At 46.7% G+C, this 17,500-nt stretch overlaps 1 protein-coding gene across 1 annotated transcript in view; it reads left to right on the top strand.

The window, feature by feature from the left end:
• LOC310782732 (EH domain-containing protein 3-like) overlaps positions 1 to 17,500 on the top strand; it is a 28,174-nt gene that overhangs the window by 6,306 nt on the left and 4,368 nt on the right. The window contains 5 exon segments of the mRNA XM_083643460.1: positions 2,422 to 2,598; positions 5,147 to 5,244; positions 12,919 to 13,060; positions 17,071 to 17,122; positions 17,124 to 17,171. Of these exon segments, the coding sequence (XP_083499586.1) occupies positions 2,422 to 2,598; positions 5,147 to 5,244; positions 12,919 to 13,060; positions 17,071 to 17,122; positions 17,124 to 17,171 (517 nt within the window).

Below are 17,500 nucleotides of genomic sequence, written 5' to 3'. Positions count from 1 at the left end.
GGCAAAATAATCAAACATAGTTTTTGTTGTCAGTGACAGGATGTGAATGTGATGGTGACGTTATGGTGACGTTTCTCACTACACCCTTCCATCCCCTCATGATGTGATTTAAACGTGCTGGTAACCTAACCAGCCCCACTGGATCCTTCATTAGAATATGAAGAGTGATGGATACCGGACCGGTAACAGCGATTCATATGGGGCTGGATACCAGGCTAGCTTTAGGCTGCATTCAGACAGGAAGGATCAGGCGATGGGGCCAAATCGCCAGTCCTCCCATTCATTTGAATGGGGGTAATGCGTTAAGGCTGGTGGTGGGCGCCACCAGGGATGCAGAGAAACAGCGAAAAGTTGAAACGGAAAGAAAGTTTTGGAGAAACCCAACCCGATGTCATGCTGCGCTGGCCAACCACAATGTCATGCTGCGCTGGCCAATCACGATGTCATGCTGCGCTGGCCAACCACGATGTCATGCTGCGCTGGCCAATCACGTCGAGCCCAGTGTCACGTTTTGTCCAGCCTGTCAGTTAATTTGAATTCCGTCCGCAGTTGCTGTTTACCGAGCAAGTTATTATTATTACTATGATTATTATTATTATTATTATTTTTATTATTATTATTATTATTATTATTATTATTATTATTATTATTATTATATACCTTAAATCAACCTGGGAACAACCCCTGTTTGGAGGGAACAGATTCACACACACACACCGTCACACACATAAACATATAGACACATACAGTATGCAGGGCAGGCATACATACAAGTCCCATCCATAGACACAAACACACACTATACTCACACTATACTGCCCGCACAGACGCGCGTGCAGCGGGATGGCTCTACCAGGCACTGCTGCCTCCTCTGACAAGCTGTGGGAGTGCGAGGAGAAGATGCATAGGTGGAATCACCTTACATCTGCTAGTGGTTTAAATGCATATACGCATACCACACTCTCACACTTCAGATTTATGGGCTTTTTAGCACTAAATCTCCTGCCTAAATCAACATTTTCTTATGTTCTGTGTTTCACATTCAACATTGTTGGGATTCTAAAGACTACACCACCACCCCCCCCCCCCCCCACACACACACACACACACACATAACGATGTCACTGAATTAGTGTAACGGCTGAAGAGTTCACCTTTTACTCTTAAAACAGATGAGTTGAAATGAAAGTAAGATGTATAGTCGTGACGCTAAACTCTTTAGCTAACCTGTTCGCATCTATGTTCGCAATGGCATCCCAAGTATCATCATACTATTATGGGATGCGATGCGAACAGTTGTTTTATGGGATGTGCGTTTCCCAGGCAACGATTTTTTTGCCCCCCCCCCCCCCCTTTTTTTGTTTGTTTGTTAGAGAGTTTTTGACATTTTAATTGTGATCTGTAAACAGGCCTGTATTGTATTTTGAGTTGTGATTGGTTAACTTCCAATAATGTCATTTCCCTTCAAGTCAAGCCGTTCAGGAATATCATGTGGAATGCTCTTTTGATGACCAAATAAGTTGTGGATATGGTGTATTTTCCCAGCATGCTGAGAGGGACTGAATGCACCATCAGATCCTGCATACTGTACATAGTGATACTAATATCTTATCAAGTCTTGCAATGTCTGCCTGTCCTGCATATAACTCCCTCCACAGTGTCCCTGTGTGTGTCTCAGGTCACTGAGAAGGAGATTCCACAGCATGCCAAAAGAGTAGGGGTGTCACGATACACTCAGTTCACGATACGATACGTATCACGATACTGGGTTCACGATAACGATACGATACGATACGATTTTAACAATATTTTTTTAAACTTGAATAATGACAATATATGACTGGAAAAGTAGTATTTTATTTGAAATGCACAAATACAAAACATGCTGTTGTGGGAAATAGTTATTACAATAACAACTAGAAAAAACATGAGATTGGAGATAAGGCTTATCTTGAAATAGAATGAGTTACACCGTCACTTAGATTTACTTTGAACTAAAAGGTTTCTCAGCAGTATAAATTCTCATTATGCATCTTCAGTTTTTCTTCAAACTCAAACAACAAGACTTTATGCATCTTCAGTTTTTCCTGTCAAGTAAACAGTTTTGCCAGAAACTCAATTGAATGGTTTCTCTCCTGTATAACTTCTCATGTGTCTCTTCAGAGACTTGTTCAACTGAACTACTTTCCACACATTGAACTTCAACAAACAAAGACGTTTCTTAGTCTATTTTTTGAAAAAAAAAAAAAAAAAAAAAAAATTTGCGATATGAGATTTCATCTCAACGATACATATCGTGACGTTTTACTATCGCGAAATTTCGTGGGACGATATATTGTGACACCCCTACAAAAGAGCCATTGATGTCTCCTTGCACGCTATATCACTCAACAGTCTTGTTATCGGTTATCTGGCCTGCAGCTACCTGTTGGAGCAGGACTTTCCCGGCATGCGGATCGGCCCTGAACCCACCACGGATTCCTTCATCGCGGTGATGCACGGCGACACTGAAGGCATCATCCCCGGCAACGCTTTGGTGGTCGACCCCAAGAAGCCCTTCAGGAAGCTGAACGCGTTCGGAAACGCCTTCCTCAACAGGTAATAAACACGCGCACGCGCATGCACGCACACACACACACACACACATGCGCACACACACACACACACACACAGACACACATACACACACACACAGGCACACACACACACACACACACACTTTGGGGGAAACGCTTGGACACATTGATAGCGGACGCACATGGTGGGATGATTGATATCAGTGGAGTCATGTGTGTACCAAAGGAAAGTATGAATGTGAACATACAGTAGAGAGAGAGAGAGAGAGAGAGAGAGAGAGAGGAAAGAAAGAGAGCGAGGGCGAGCGAGAGAGCACAAGAGAGAATCCACACCGTAGCTCTACATTCCTGCGTGATTGAATTTCCCTCTGCTCGCTGGTCAGGCTTTCCTCTGTTTAATGGCCCTACGTACATCTCAAACATTCACACACCCCCACACACACATGCACGTGTACACACACTCACACACACACACACACATGCACGCGTACACGCACACACGCGCACACACACACACACACACACACACACACACACACACACACACACGTGCACGCACACGCACACACAGTCAGCCATCTTTGCAGAGTCATCCTTCTAGAAACTAATAAAAGTCTTCTTCGTTGCTCTCGCTGCGGTGTCCTCGCTGTCATGGCCCGCCGCTGCTGAGAGGCTACAGGAGAGACATTGATCATCTATGGTGGTGGGGGGTGGTGGTGCCATGAGGACAGATAACCTGTTAGTATTTATACAGCTGGGGAAAGTAGAGGCAGAGCAGGAAAGAGGAGGACGAGGAGAGAGAGAGAGAGAGAGAGAGGGAGAGTGGAGAGGGAGACAGAGGTCTGGAGAGAGGAGGATGAGGAGACAGAGAGAGAGGGAGAGTGGAGAGGGAGACAGAGGTCTGGAGAGAGGAGGATGAGGAGAGAGAGAGAGGGAGACAGAGGTCTGGAGAGAGGAGGATGAGGAGAGAGAGGGAGAGGAGAGGGAGACAGAGGTCTGGAGAGAGGAGGATGAGGAGAGAGAGAGAGGGAGACAGGTCTGGAGAGAGGAGGATGAGGAGAGAGGGAGAGGAGAGGGAGACAGAGGTCTGGAGAGAGGAGGATGAGGAGAGAGAGAGAGGGAGACAGGTCTGGAGAGAGGAGGATGAGGAGAGAGGGAGAGGAGAGGGAGACAGAGGTCTGGAGAGAGGAGGACGAGGAGACAGAGAGAGGGAGACAGAGGTCTGGAGAGAGGAGGATGAGGAGAGAGAGGGAGAGGAGAGGGAGACAGAGGTCTGGAGAGAGGAGGATGAGGAGACAGAGAGAGGGAGAGTGGAGAGGGAGACAGAGGTCTGGAGAGAGGAGGACGGGGAGACAGAGAGAGGGAGAGTGGAGAGGGAGACAGAGGTCTGGAGAGAGGAGGATGAGGAGAGAGAGGGAGAGTGGAGAGGGAGACAGAGGTCTGGAGAGAGGAGGATGAGGAGAGAGAGGGAGAGAGGAGAGGGAGACAGAGGTCTGGAGAGAGGAGGATGAGGAGACAGAGAGAGGGAGAGTGGAGAGGGAGACAGAGGTCTGGAGAGAGGAGGATGAGGAGACAGAGAGAGGGAGAGTGGAGAGGGAGACAGAGGTCTGGAGAGAGGAGGATGAGGAGACAGAGAGAGGGAGAGTGGAGAGGGAGACAGAGGTCTGGAGAGAGGAGGATGAGGAGACAGAGAGAGAGGGAGACAGAGGTCTGGAGAGAGGAGGATGAGGAGACAGAGAGAGGGAGAGTGGAGAGGGAGACAGAGGTCTGGAGAGAGGAGGACGAGGAGAGAGAGGGAGAGAGGAGAGGGAGACAGAGGTCTGGAGAGAGGAGGACGAGGAGACAGAGAGAGAGGGAGAGTGGAGAGGGAGACAGAGGTCTGGAGAGAGGAGGATGAGGAGAGAGAGGGAGAGTGGAGAGGGAGACAGAGGTCTGGAGAGAGGAGGACGAGGAGACAGAGAGAGAGGGAGAGTGGAGAGGGAGACAGAGGTCTGGAGAGAGGAGGATGAGGAGAGAGAGGGAGAGTGGAGAGGGAGACAGAGGTCTGGAGAGAGGAGGACGAGGAGACAGAGAGAGAGAGAGAGAGGGAGAGGAGAGGGAGACAGAGGTCTGGAGAGAGGAGACAGAGAGAGAGAGAGAGTGGAGAGGGAGACAGAGGTCTGGACAGAGGAGGACGAGGAGACAGAGAGAGAGTGGAGAGGGAGACGTACAGTAGGAAGATGTTTGTTGTTAATACGTCTTGCACTTCTGTCCTGCTTCCTCTATCTCTCCTCTCTTCTCTTTCCTTTTCTCTCCCCCATTTCCTCTCCTCCTTCCTTCCCTCTCTTCTCTTCTCCTCTCATCTCCTCTCCCTTCCTCTTCTTCTCACCTTCTCCTCTCCTCTCTCCTTAAAAACACACTGGATTTGCGAAACTATCCCTATCCTTGTGTGTGTGTGTGTGTGTGTGTGTGTGTGTGCGTGTGTGTGTGCACGTGTGTGTGTGTGTGTGCACGTGTGTGTGCACGTGTGTGTGTGTGTGTGTGTGTGTGTGTGTGTGTGTGTGTGTGCGCGTGCGTGCGTGTGTGTGTAGGTTTGTGTGCGCCCAGCTGCCTAACCCAGTGTTGGAGAGCATCAGTGTGATTGACACACCAGGGATTCTGTCAGGAGAGAAACAGAGAATCAGTCGAGGTAAGACACACACGCACACACACACACACACACACACACACACACACACACACACACACACACACACACACACACACACACACACACACACACACACGCACACACAGTACGTTAGGGCTCGGTATCGGTACTCAGTACCTTTTAATTAAGGTATCGACCGAAATAACCCGCTACGACGCAGTATTGAAACCTAGCCTCCCGTCAAACGATACCTGCATTCGATCTTTTTAAATGACTGTATGGTTTTGCTCGCAGCCAATCACCGCAAGCGTTCTTCGATTGAATGTGACGTGTGATTGGCCCACTACCGCAGCAGTTACAACCCATACAGTCTGTGGTGGTGAAGTGGCGCGCGGTGTACGTGACGGAGTTGGCAGTTCAGCGTGCCGAGATGCCACCAAAATATTCTAAAGTATGGCCTCTGATAGAAAATAAATAAAATCAAATGCAGAAGGATCATCTGAGGAAAAACGGGGAATAGGAGTAACATGATATAGCAGCTCTGGAGTATTGAGTAATGAAGTACTCTTATTGGTATCGTATCGGTAGGCTACTGGTATCATCATTTTTTTCAAACGATACACAACGATACACATGCTATGCTTTTTGGCTTCCTTTATTGTTGATTGTGTGTGTGTGTTGTGTGTGTGTGTGTGTGTGTGTAAAGTTCAGTGTATCAGTGCTCATTCAGTGTACCCATTCAGCTGGGTCTCCCCTAGTGACACTAAACTCTGAAATACAATGTCAGCATTTCCTTTCAACGTGTGTGTGTGTGTGTGTGTGTGTGTGTGTCTGTGTGTGTGTGTTCGCGCGCGTGTGCACACACACACACACACACACACACACACGCGTGCGCACGCGTGTTGTTTTAGCTCTCAGGAGGATTATGCTTCATTCATTTCAGAGAAGAGGAAAGTGTAGTGAGAAAAAGATGAGCTTTGCAATACACACACACATGCACGCACACGCACATTCTCTCACAAAATGATGATTAACAGCGCACACAGTTTGTTGTGCGCTGAACGCATAGTCATGTAAACACACGACACAAGCAACGATAAGGCACACTTGACCTCCCGTGATTTGAACTCGCAATAAAATGTCAACAAACAGGGAGGCACATTTCTATTCCCAAGTCCATAAAAAGCATCCAAGGGACTGTCAGGTTTTCCATTGTTTCCAATTCATTCTCTATTAATGTTGACATTGGTGTGACCACACACACACACACTGTAGCAGCTGGGGTGCACTTTAGACCCCCCCCCCCCCCCAAAAAACAAATATGACTTTGCAGATTTTTCAGTTGCATGTTCACGAACTCGGACTGAACGGTCCTGAGGAGAGGGAGTACCGTAACTACGGATGCACCGATGTGAAAATATTGGCCGATACCGATAACCGATATTAACATGGCTGGTATGGCCGATAACCGATATATGTCGATATGATCTGTATATATATATAAAAATACACATTGTGTACATACTGAAAAACACATGTAAACACTGTGAATTTGAAAAAGTAAGGCATTTATTTATTTCCAAGACATTTGGAAAAGCCCATAAATCAGATTGATCACAATGCTTCCTCTCAATGTGAACATTTTGGCTGATACCGATAACCGATATTAACATTGCAACATCGGACCGATGCCGATCTGTAAAAAAATTACTAACATCTGCCGATGCACGATATGATTGCTGATATATCGTGCATCTCTAAGAGTAACAACAGTGAATGCTGAAATTCAGTGGGATTCCCCCACGCATGCTTTGTGCTCGACCTCAGTGATTGTGAAATATTTTAATTAATGCCATAAAAACTGACATGCAGCAACTCTGTGTCATCCACATATTCCAAGCCACATTTTGGAGATGCCCCAGCATCATTGGAAGGAAACACATGAAGTTTTTATTGTCCTGCCGGCCAGGTTGATCTTGTTTTGTTGAAAGGCTGAGGCAAATATCACACCATATCATTTTAATAAAAAAGGATTCCATGAAAATGAGAATAAGGACACACAAATTATCATTCCCTCTAATATTGCAAATCATATCGCAATTGTCAGTCAAAAATCTGTCAAAAATAGATTAGATCTTTCTTTACAAAATTGTTCAGCCCCACTTCAGTTGTGATCATGTTGGAAAAGTCACACCCAGTGTTGAAGTAAGTGGTGCAGGTTTAGGAGCAGTCATAGGCTAGCCTGGGTGAACCCAGCCTCCACGTGACCTGCTCTCAGACCTGTTCTCAGTGACTGGGAACTCTGAGAGCAGGTCACGTGGGGGCTGGGTTCACCCAGGCTAGTCATAGGCTACTCCTGATGGCTCTATCCTCTCATGCTACAACCAGACATCATGCTACAAACGGACACCTCGTGCGACAAACGGACACACGTGTAACATATAGAAGCGGCTGCACCGCTCAAAAATAAAACATATTTGTCCATAAACTGATGGTAAACAAAGGTATGAGAGGAATGTTCAGGGTATCTCTAGCTGTGATGCACATCTCAAAAAGAAAATCTGACTTAAGTGTTGACAGATCTCGAGATGGCAAAAATATAAAGAGCTAGTGGCTAAGCTAGCAAATGAAATTACATTTTGAACTAAACGAAGAGTGGATCCCACCCCAGTCCCTGGTGGTGAAGTAGGAAGAAGACGTTTAGGTGTGAAATCCTGCTTTCTTAAGGGTTGATATGTGTGTGTGACTGTTGGCATTCCCAGAGCTCAATGCCAGCATTGCCGTGCCAACCGCTAACGCTAACAAACGATCTGAGCTCGTTAAAGGAGCCATTTTTCTCTCTCTCTCTCTTTCTTTCTTTCTCTGTCTGTCTCTGAAGAATTCCTGCTCTCTCTCCCTCTCTGCTTGTCTTTCTGTTACAGCGGCAATCATAACAATGCTAACTTTGCATTCTTTTGTTTGTTTCTTATGTCAACTAAAGCCCTCGTTGATTGTGTCTCTTTTGCCAAAGCTTTATTGACCGTGATAATATTAACCGTCACAACAGAGAGGCACTGAAGGCACCTGGAGGTATCGGGCAGCATGTGTGATGCAGGGAGCCATCTGGAGAAATAATTAGCATGCTCATTTGTTTAATTATTAACGGAGGTAGCAGGTGGTAGTATTTCAGTTTGATTCCAATCCCAATATTGAATCTTTTTTATAATGACCATTTGATCAATATCGGCAAATGAGCAATCAGGAAGGCAGCAGGTCCTGATTACATTAAGAGCAGATCCTGGTTCATGAAAATAATTTTTTTGCTTGACTGTTTCCTTCTGTTGGCACAGTCTTGTACCGCTCCACTCAAAGCCGCTTCTGATTCGGCGACTTTGCTGTGTCACTTAAGGCCGCGATGATGATACACACAGGCAGCATTGTGAGGTGACGATAAATAACGATGACGAAATCGATTTTTTTCCCCCCCCCACTTGTCAATTCCCATCCCGGCTCGAGGCGAAAATCTTCCACCGCCGTTGTCTCCGTGAAAAGAACGAGCCCTGGTCATGGAGTGCAGCACGTTGCTTCATAAGAGGGTGTTCCACTCTCCTGGGACGTGGGCTTTCTTCAGAGCCCAAACGCTGAAAAGTGTTTGTCATGAGAAGTCTTATTCATTCCAGGCCCGCTGAGAAACAACTGAGCATGAGCGCTTTATCATTACCAGCTGAAGTGCAACTTCTCCTCAACATTTTGAACTTAAATTGAAAGTGAAGTGACCCATAACAGCCCGTTTGGCGGGTCAACGTGTCCCGTGAGTGTGTTGTCAAACCAAATAAACAACACAGTGTGGTGTGACCCGACAGTACCTCCGTCTGATTGCATAAAAAGAAAATACAGGCGAAACTGACCCTCTACTGGGTCAGCACAGCTGTGTTTTCTCTAGGGACTGAGAGTGTGTGTGTGTGCGTGTGTGTGTGTGTGTGTGTGCGCGCGTGTGCGCGTGTGCATATGTGTGCGTGCACATTTTCATTCTGTTCATCCATTTCCATTCACTCCTATGTATTTATTGTGTGGTTTTGTGTGTATGTATTTGTGTATTTCATGTCTGTGTGATTTCTTTCTTTCTGCATTTATCATTCTTTGTGTTTTCATCTTTTTTCTGTTTGTGCGTGCGTGCGTGTGTGTGCGCGTGCGCCCAGACGAGGACTTTACAGGCTATAGCTGTCTACGTAGATGTCCTTATGGAGGTATTGTGGATATATAAAAAAATCTAGGTATCTGTCGGCTGCAAAAAGGCAAAATATAGCGATATCTTGAGTGTTATTTTTCTTCATCTGAAACTTTTCATATGGTCGGGGCAAAGTTGAGACATTTGTTAATCATTTTACCTCGTTAGCTAGCTATTTTTAATTGTTGCTAAAGATGTGAGCAAAGCATCGATGGAAAAAATTCATCAACAAATTGAGTCAGAATGGTTAAGTGGTCTTAATGCATTCAGGATAGTCTCAGTTATGAGTTTGAATTCCCCTTTAAAAAAGTTTATTTTTTCAACACCATGTGAGAAGTGTCATGTGTAGAAAAATAATCCACTAAAATTCTAAATATCAAGGTATCCGTCTCTTAACCCTCTGTGGCTTTGGCCAAGCAGCAGTGTGCTCTCTCTCTCTTCCCCCCGGAGCTGTTTACACTGGCCCTCCCGACAGACTAGATGTTCACATTTTACACACTTACTTAGTGCTACTGCTGCTGAACTGTTGCTCCATCCTCACGAGGAATTGTTGAGAAAAAGCAGCAATGTACAGTTGTGAAGCAAGCAAACGCGGAATTCTTATGATGGCTATATGCTAGCCTGGTTGAATCAACCAACACAGTATTTTTCTGGGTTTGGGCCCAGATTTAGATCATACAAATGTTAAAATGGGTCTTTTAAATTTATGATTAAGAAGTCATTGGTTATGTTATGTTGGCAGTGGTTTCTACTAGGCTGAATAAAAAGTGAGAACGTGTGGAAAACCGGCTACATTTTCTTATGCAAAAGCCTGAGAAGTTAGTTTTGACTCGGTAGGGGGAAAATATTTGACAAGTGTCGCTCTCCAGAGAATCAGTGTGAAAATAACTTCATTAACATACAACTGCTACCCAGTACCCACTACCAACTGACAGCCTCCTGGTTTCCATCCCATAATAATTACTGCTGTAACAGTTTCCACTGTCTGTCTGTCTGCCTCTCTGTCTATCTATCTGTCTGTCTGTGTGTCTGTCTGTCTGCCTCTGTGTGTGTCTATCTATCTGTCTGTCTGTGTGTCTGTCTGTCTGCCTCTCTGTCTATCTATCTGTCTGTCTGTCTGCCTTCCTGCCTGCCTGTCTGTCTGTCTGTCTGCCTCTCTGTCTATCTATCTGTCTGTCTGTGTGTCTGTCTGTCTGCCTGTCTGTCTGCCTCTCTGTGTGTCTGTCTGCCTCTCTGTGTGTCTGTCTGGCTGTCTGGCTGTCTGGCTCTATCTGTCTGGCTGTCTGTCTGTCTCTATCTGTCTGTTTGCCTCTCTGTCTGTCTATCTCTCGATCTGTCTGTCTGTCTGTCTCTGTCTTTCTCTCTATCTGTCTGTCTGCCTCTCTGTCTGTCTATCTCTCGATCTGTCTGTCTCTGTCTGTCTGTCTCTCTCTCACATATCCTTCGTGTTGGTTGGAAACTTTAACTCACTAATCCCTCCCTCCCTCCATTGTTCTTTGTTCTCGTCTCATATCCTGTGGAATGTCTCCAGGTAAGACTGAATCGTGTCCTTGAGCGGGACAGAAAGTCAAGGGAGTCAATCAAGGACTTCTGCCCATCCATTCATCCATTCATCCATCCGTTCATCCATTCATTCATTATTTTCTCTAAAGCTTCTATTATCCCACACACATAATATTGGCCTAAACTACCAAAACGTACATGTACATGTTTGTTACACGTAACAAACATTTTGAAAGACCAAGCATTTTTTTCACAACAGTTCATCAAACATGTCTCCATACTTGGAGTAAAATATCGGTGTGAAGACTCCTATTTGATCATTTATAGCATGATACATTTTCCAATAGGAGTGTAGCATGTTTTTATCAAGCTTATTTTTTCCCCACCAGATGTTCATTGTTGACAAGAATGTCTCCGTTAAAAGATGACCTGTCGGGCCGCATCGGGCTCATTCGATATATTACACACCAGGGAAATCTCATGCTCGCATCACATCGTTCTGGGGCTCTCCTTCATCGGTTGGCCGTCGACAAAAATGGAAACGCAAGCATCACAGCATTATGATCCTGGTTAAAATAATACATGTTGTTATACTTCACATCCTAAGGGATATTTGATTTCATAATGTATGAACACCCACAGCAAGTCAAATTAAATGTGACGCGTACAACAGATTGTCATCCAGATCATCTTCTCATTATTTTTTTCACACCCATGAGAGAGAGAAAAAAAATCGTCAAAGATGAACAATCTTTCGATGGGTGTTATTCCCTGTTTAGATAGCTCTTTAACTGTTCATCTGTAGCACTGGAAATAAAATGGCTAAATGGTGACGTTCTATTGCCCAAATAGTGAGTGAGCTTGTGGTATCTACCCTTGTAAAAAAGATCAACAACAACAACAGTTGGTTTGGATCTTGGCAGACATCGTGCTCTGTAAACAGGCATTCCTCTCTCTTGACATGTTGTAATATGGTTTGTCTCCCCTATTGACCTGGACACACTGTAACAGTTGCCTCTTGGGGGTTTTACAACATCGTGCTTCAGTTGTCTGGATTCTGCCTTTGGAGAGAGAGTTGATCATGATTAGAACCATCGATCGACTGACCTATTCCAGGAACTGAACAGCGGTTAAATTAATTATTTCTCCTTTTATAATCTATAAATGCCTTTCTTCTCCCTGGTATTTTGATAGGGAGGGTGAAGTAATGAGTTATGAAGGGAAACACAAATAAGAATGAATGATTTGCCAGCCTAACCCCTTCTTTCAATCCGCTCTTTCGTCGTCCTCCCTTTAATTCACACACACTATTCATTCTTCCCCACTCTCCTCTCCTCTCCTCTCCTCTCCTCTCCTCTCCTCTCCTCTCCTCTCTCCTCCTCTCCTCTCCTCTCCTCTCCTCTCCTCACCTCTCTCCTCCCCTCTCCTCTCCTTCTCTCCTCCCCTCTCCTCTCCTCTCCTTCTCTCCTCCCCTCCCCTCTCCTCTCTCCTCTCCTCTCCTCTCCCCTCCTCACCTCTCCTCTCCTCTCCTCTCCTCTCCTCACCTCTCTCCTCCCCTCTCCTCTCCTTCTCTCCTCCCCTCTCCTCTCCTCTCCTTCTCTCCTCCCCTCCCCTCTCTCCTCTCCTCTCCCCTCCTCACCTCTCTCCTCCCCTCTCCTCTCCTTCTCTCCTCCCCTCCCCTCTCCTTCTCTCCTCCCCTCTCCTCCTCTCCTTCTCTCCTCCCCTCCCCTCTCCTTCTCTCCTCTCTCTCTCCTCTCCTCTCCTTCTCTCCTCCCCTCTCCTCTCCTCTCCTCTCCTCTCCTCTCCTCTCCTCTCCTCTCCTCTCCCCCCTCTCTCCTCTCCTCTCCTCCCCTCTCCTCTCCTTCTCTCCTTCTCTCCTCCCCTCTCCCCCTCTCTCCTCCTCTCCTCTCCTCTCTCCTCCTCTCCTCTCCTCTCCTCCCCTCTCCTCTCCTCCTCTCCTCTCCTCTCCTCTCCTCTCTCCTCCTCTCCTCTCCCTCTCTCAGGCTATGACTTTGCAGCTGTGCTGGAGTGGTTTGCCGAGCGAGTGGATCGGATCATATTGCTGTTCGACGCCCACAAACTGGACATCTCCGACGAGTTCTCCGACGTGATCAAGGCCCTGAAAAACCACGAAGACAAGATCAGGTGCTGTAAGAATGCTTGACTTGGGAACACACAGTCATCATCAAATCCTTCATAGTAGCTGCATGACACACGCATGTGATGAAATGGGAACTGTAGACAACATAAAGCACTATCACCCGGGGACACCTCGGCATTCCGAAATGTCGGCACTCCGAAATACCGGCATTCCGACAAAATTGAGATCTGTCTCGCCATTGCGAAAGAACCCTCCCCCAGACCCTAACCCTAAACCTAACCTCTCCCACCCCCCACGCCTAAGCCTAACCTCCCCCAGAACCTAACCTCTCGGCGAAACATTTTTTGGAGATAAAAAGGGCCGCCTCTCCGAAAGCATAGAAGTCAGTGATCGGAATGCCGACACTTCGGAATGGCGAGCTGACCCCCTATCACCCCCCCCCCCCCCCCACTTTTTTATTTTCTTTCTATCCACCTTATTTCTAGCTGCCATGATGCCTGATGGGTGCTTCTTCCGCTTCCGGTGTAATTTTTACACAGTTTTAACTTGACAAAACAAAACGTCTATGAGGATTTTACAGCAGAGCCATTCTGCTCTACAGCCGTGTCGTTCGGGTGCTGGGATAACGTAATGCATTGTGGGTAGTCGGCTACTGTGGCTAATGCTAACGGCTAGCGTAATAGTTACTTTACATGGCAGTAAAACCGCCACTGAATGACCAAATTGATTTAACTTTGAACCATTTCGAGTAACACTGTTTCCATACCATACCATACGCAGTGTTGGTTAGTTGTTTATAACGTGACTATATTTATAATTTTTATAACGGACTCCAGCTTCCGGTTTATAATTCGGGTCTGCAGCCGAGTATAACAAAGGAAATGGCAAGCTGCAACAATGAGTCGCGTTAAACCGGACCTTGTTCCCACAATTATTTTTTACAGTGGGGCATTCAAAAATAAGGTGGATAGAGAACCAAAGTGAACGTCACTTCCTACTTTCCTTTCCTCCCTGTACCAGCGTGTGAAAAATATGAATGGTGGTGAACGGAGCGATGCACTACCTTTTTGATCCCATTTGAAATGTGCCTTGGGCGTACACGAGTCATGTTTGTCAATGTAAAAGAGAACTCTGCAAGTCGAGGAAGTCGCAGTTTGTGGTAAAACTGGCACTATAAATTATAAATCAGAAAGACGACGCACAACCAGTCATGTAAGTGACGTCTCTCTGCCAGTCCATTGTTGTTGATGGTGTGATGTATAATGTGCGACACGAGGTGTAGTCGATTGACAAAACTAAACCTTTACAGTTTCAGTTTCAGGACAAACTGCGACTTTCTTGACACGCATAGTTATCTTTTAAATTGACAAAATGTAACACGTGTACCCCGTGGCACAATTCAAACGGGATCAAAAAAGTAACGTCTGTCTCCGTTCACCACCGTTGTATTTTTCCTGACGCTGGTACAGGGAGAAAGGCAGGAAGTGACGTTCACTTTGGCTCTATGGGTACAGTCGGTCTGTGTGTGAACGTCCACAATATGTCACTTCTGTTTAGGGGCGTGGGGGGAAAACGGGAACACGTTGGACTCCGAGTTGTAGGGGGGGGGGCGGTAAAGGCACCTTAACGCTGGTCGCTTCCGCTATTAAACAGCAAAAAGAAGAAGAAGACATGACACCTCTTTGATGCGAGTTAAAAACCGCACTTTCCCCGCATTCCCGGGCCGGCAGAAAGGAGGTGTCGTGACAGTCGGGTGGTTTCCCCCCACGCTGACCAGACCACGCGCACCCCAGCTATGAAGCGTCTATGACGAGGCATTGCCTGAATGTATGGTTTCAGAGCTTGAAGTAGTACACAACGCATTTGGGATACATTACATTACATTACATTACGTCATTTGGCAGACGCTTTTATCCAAAGCGACTTACAATAACACATTTATGTCAGCAATAGAGCAATCTACTATGGAGCACAGTCTGTGATAACTACAACTTCTGAAGGAACAGTGGTACAAGTTTAGGTTAGTGGTACAAGTTAAGGTTAGTTTTTTTTTTTTTTTTTTTTTTGGGTGAAAGAGAGAGAACGAAGTTAGATCAAGAAGGGCCCAGATGGAGCCTGAAAAGGTGCGTCTTTAGTCTTTTCCGAAAGATTGGCAGTGATTCAGCCGTCCTGACCGAAGGTGGAAGCTCGTTCCACCATTGAGGTGCCAGGGACGAGAAGAGTCGAGATCGGGATGAGCGACTTTTGAGCCCCCGTAGCGAAGGAGGGGCGAGGCGACCTGCACTGGTGGAGGAGCGGAAGGGAGCGCTGAGAGGTTTGGAACCTGACCATAGATTGCAGGTACAGGGGAGCTGACTGGTGTACTGCCCGGTAGGCCCAGTACCAGTGTCTTGATTTGATGCGGGCCGAGATGGGAAGCCAGTGGAGCTCCTGGAAGAGGGGAGTGACGTGAGAGAATTTGGGTGGTTGAATACGAGACGGGCTGCAGCGTTCTGAATGAGCTGAAGCGGTCGGATGTCGGCGGCAGGTAGGCCGGCCAGGAGCACGTTGCAGTAGTCCAGGCGGGAGGAGACAAGAGGACTGGACCAGGAGTTGAGTCGCTTCTCTTGTGAGAAAGGGACGGATTTTGCGGATGTTGTAGAGAGAGAACCTACAGGAGCGTGCCGTAGCAGCTATGTTGGCTGAGCAAGACAGCTGGTTGTCAAGGATCACCCCAAGGTTCTTAGCTGTTTGGGAGGGAAGCACAGTGGTGTTGTCAATGGAGATGGAGAGATCTGCGAGAGGGCAGTCTTTTCCTGGGAGGAAGAGTAGCTCTGTCTTACCAAGGTTGAGCTTGAGGTGGTGGGCAGACATCCAGTCGCCAATGTCTTTGAGGCATGCAGAGATGCGAGCCTCGATTTGAGTGTCCTGAGGGGGAAAGGAAAGGAAAAGCTGGGTGTCGTCAGCATAGCAGTGATAAGAAAAGCCATGAGAAGAGATCACATAGGCAAGAGATCTGATATAGAGAAGGAAAAGTAAGGGGCCCAGGACTGAGCCCTGGGGGACACCGGTGGTAAGAGGACAGGATCTGGAGAGGGACCCTCTCCATGAGACCTGGTATGAGCGGTTCGAGAGGTAGGAAGCAAACCCAGGAGAGTGCAGAACCTGAAATGCCTAGGTCAGACAGAGTGGAAAGAAGGATTTGGTGGTTGACTGTATCGAAGGCAGCAGACAGGTCAAGGAGGACAAGAACAGAGGAGAGGGATGAGGCCTTAGCAGTGTGAAGGGCCTCTGTGACAGCAAGAAGAGCTGTCTCAGTGGAGTGAGAAGCCTTGAAACCGGACTGCAGAGGGTCCAGGAGGTCATTTTGGGAGAGATAGAGAGAAAGTTGTTCGTGACGCTGCTCGTTCAAGGGTTTTGGAAAGGAATGAGAGGAGAGAGACAGGTCTGTAGATCTGAATAGCGGTAGGGTCAAGGGAGGGTTTCTAAGCAGAGGCTTGACTCTTGCAGTCTTTAGAGCAGGCGGAACAAGACCAGAGGACAGAGAGGAGTTAATGAAGGTTGTGAGGAAGGGAGATATGTTAGGTGAGATGGTTTGGAGGAGAGGAATGGATAGGATCGAGGGGGCAGTAGGTGGCTCGGTTCGAGCTGATGAGTTTAAAGCACTTCATCGGGAGAGAGGGGAGAGAAGGAAGGAAATCCAGGGACAGGGGGCCGGGAAGCAGGATTGGAGTCAGGAGTGTTAGTGAGGGTGCCTGGAGGATGGAAGGAGGAGCTGATGTCATCCACCTTTTTAGTAAAAAATGTTACAAAATCATCAGCAGAGAGGGAGGAGGGAGGGGGAGGGGAGGGAGGGTTGAGGAGCGTGGAGAAGGTGGAGAAACAGTTTACTGGGATTGGATGCAGAGGACTGGATTTCAGAGATGAAGAAGGAGGTTTTTGCTTTGGAGACAGCATCAGTGAAGTTGGAGTGGATAAGGTGGTAGGAAGAGAGATCTTCAGGGAGATGTGATTTCTCCATTTTAATGTCAACGTCATCAACTCTATTCTGTTCTGTTGGGTTTTTTTTCCCCAGGGTTGTGCTGAACAAGGCGGATCAGATAGAGACCCAGCAGTTGATGAGAGTAGTACGGCGCTCTGATGTGGTCGCTGGGGAAGATAGTTAACACTCCTGAGGTAAACTGCCTTACTGGCTTAGATCAGTGATTCCCAACCAGGGGTACATGTACCCCTAGGGGTACTTGGGCAGCTTGCAGGGCATACTTGGAAAGATTAGGGATTACAATTGATTTCCAAAATGATTAAAAAAAAATATATTCCAAGTAATTTCATAGACCCATCTTAGTAAAACATTACTTTTTTCCCCCAAGAAATTGGAAGAATTGTATTAAAGAGGGAGTCATTCTGATTTCCATTCACTCAGATGTGTTAGAGATGCCTACTAAAAGTTGAATATGAGTTTAATAGAACAAAGTTAGGAGAATCATTGAGACGTGTTAGTGGGG

The sequence above is a fragment of the Poromitra crassiceps genome, assembly GCF_964638095.1.
Source record: "Poromitra crassiceps genome assembly, chromosome: 9".
Lineage (NCBI taxonomy): Eukaryota > Metazoa > Chordata > Actinopteri > Beryciformes > Melamphaidae > Poromitra > Poromitra crassiceps.
Note: the sequence above shows the minus strand (reverse complement) of the source record. Positions and strands in the feature narration are given on the sequence as shown.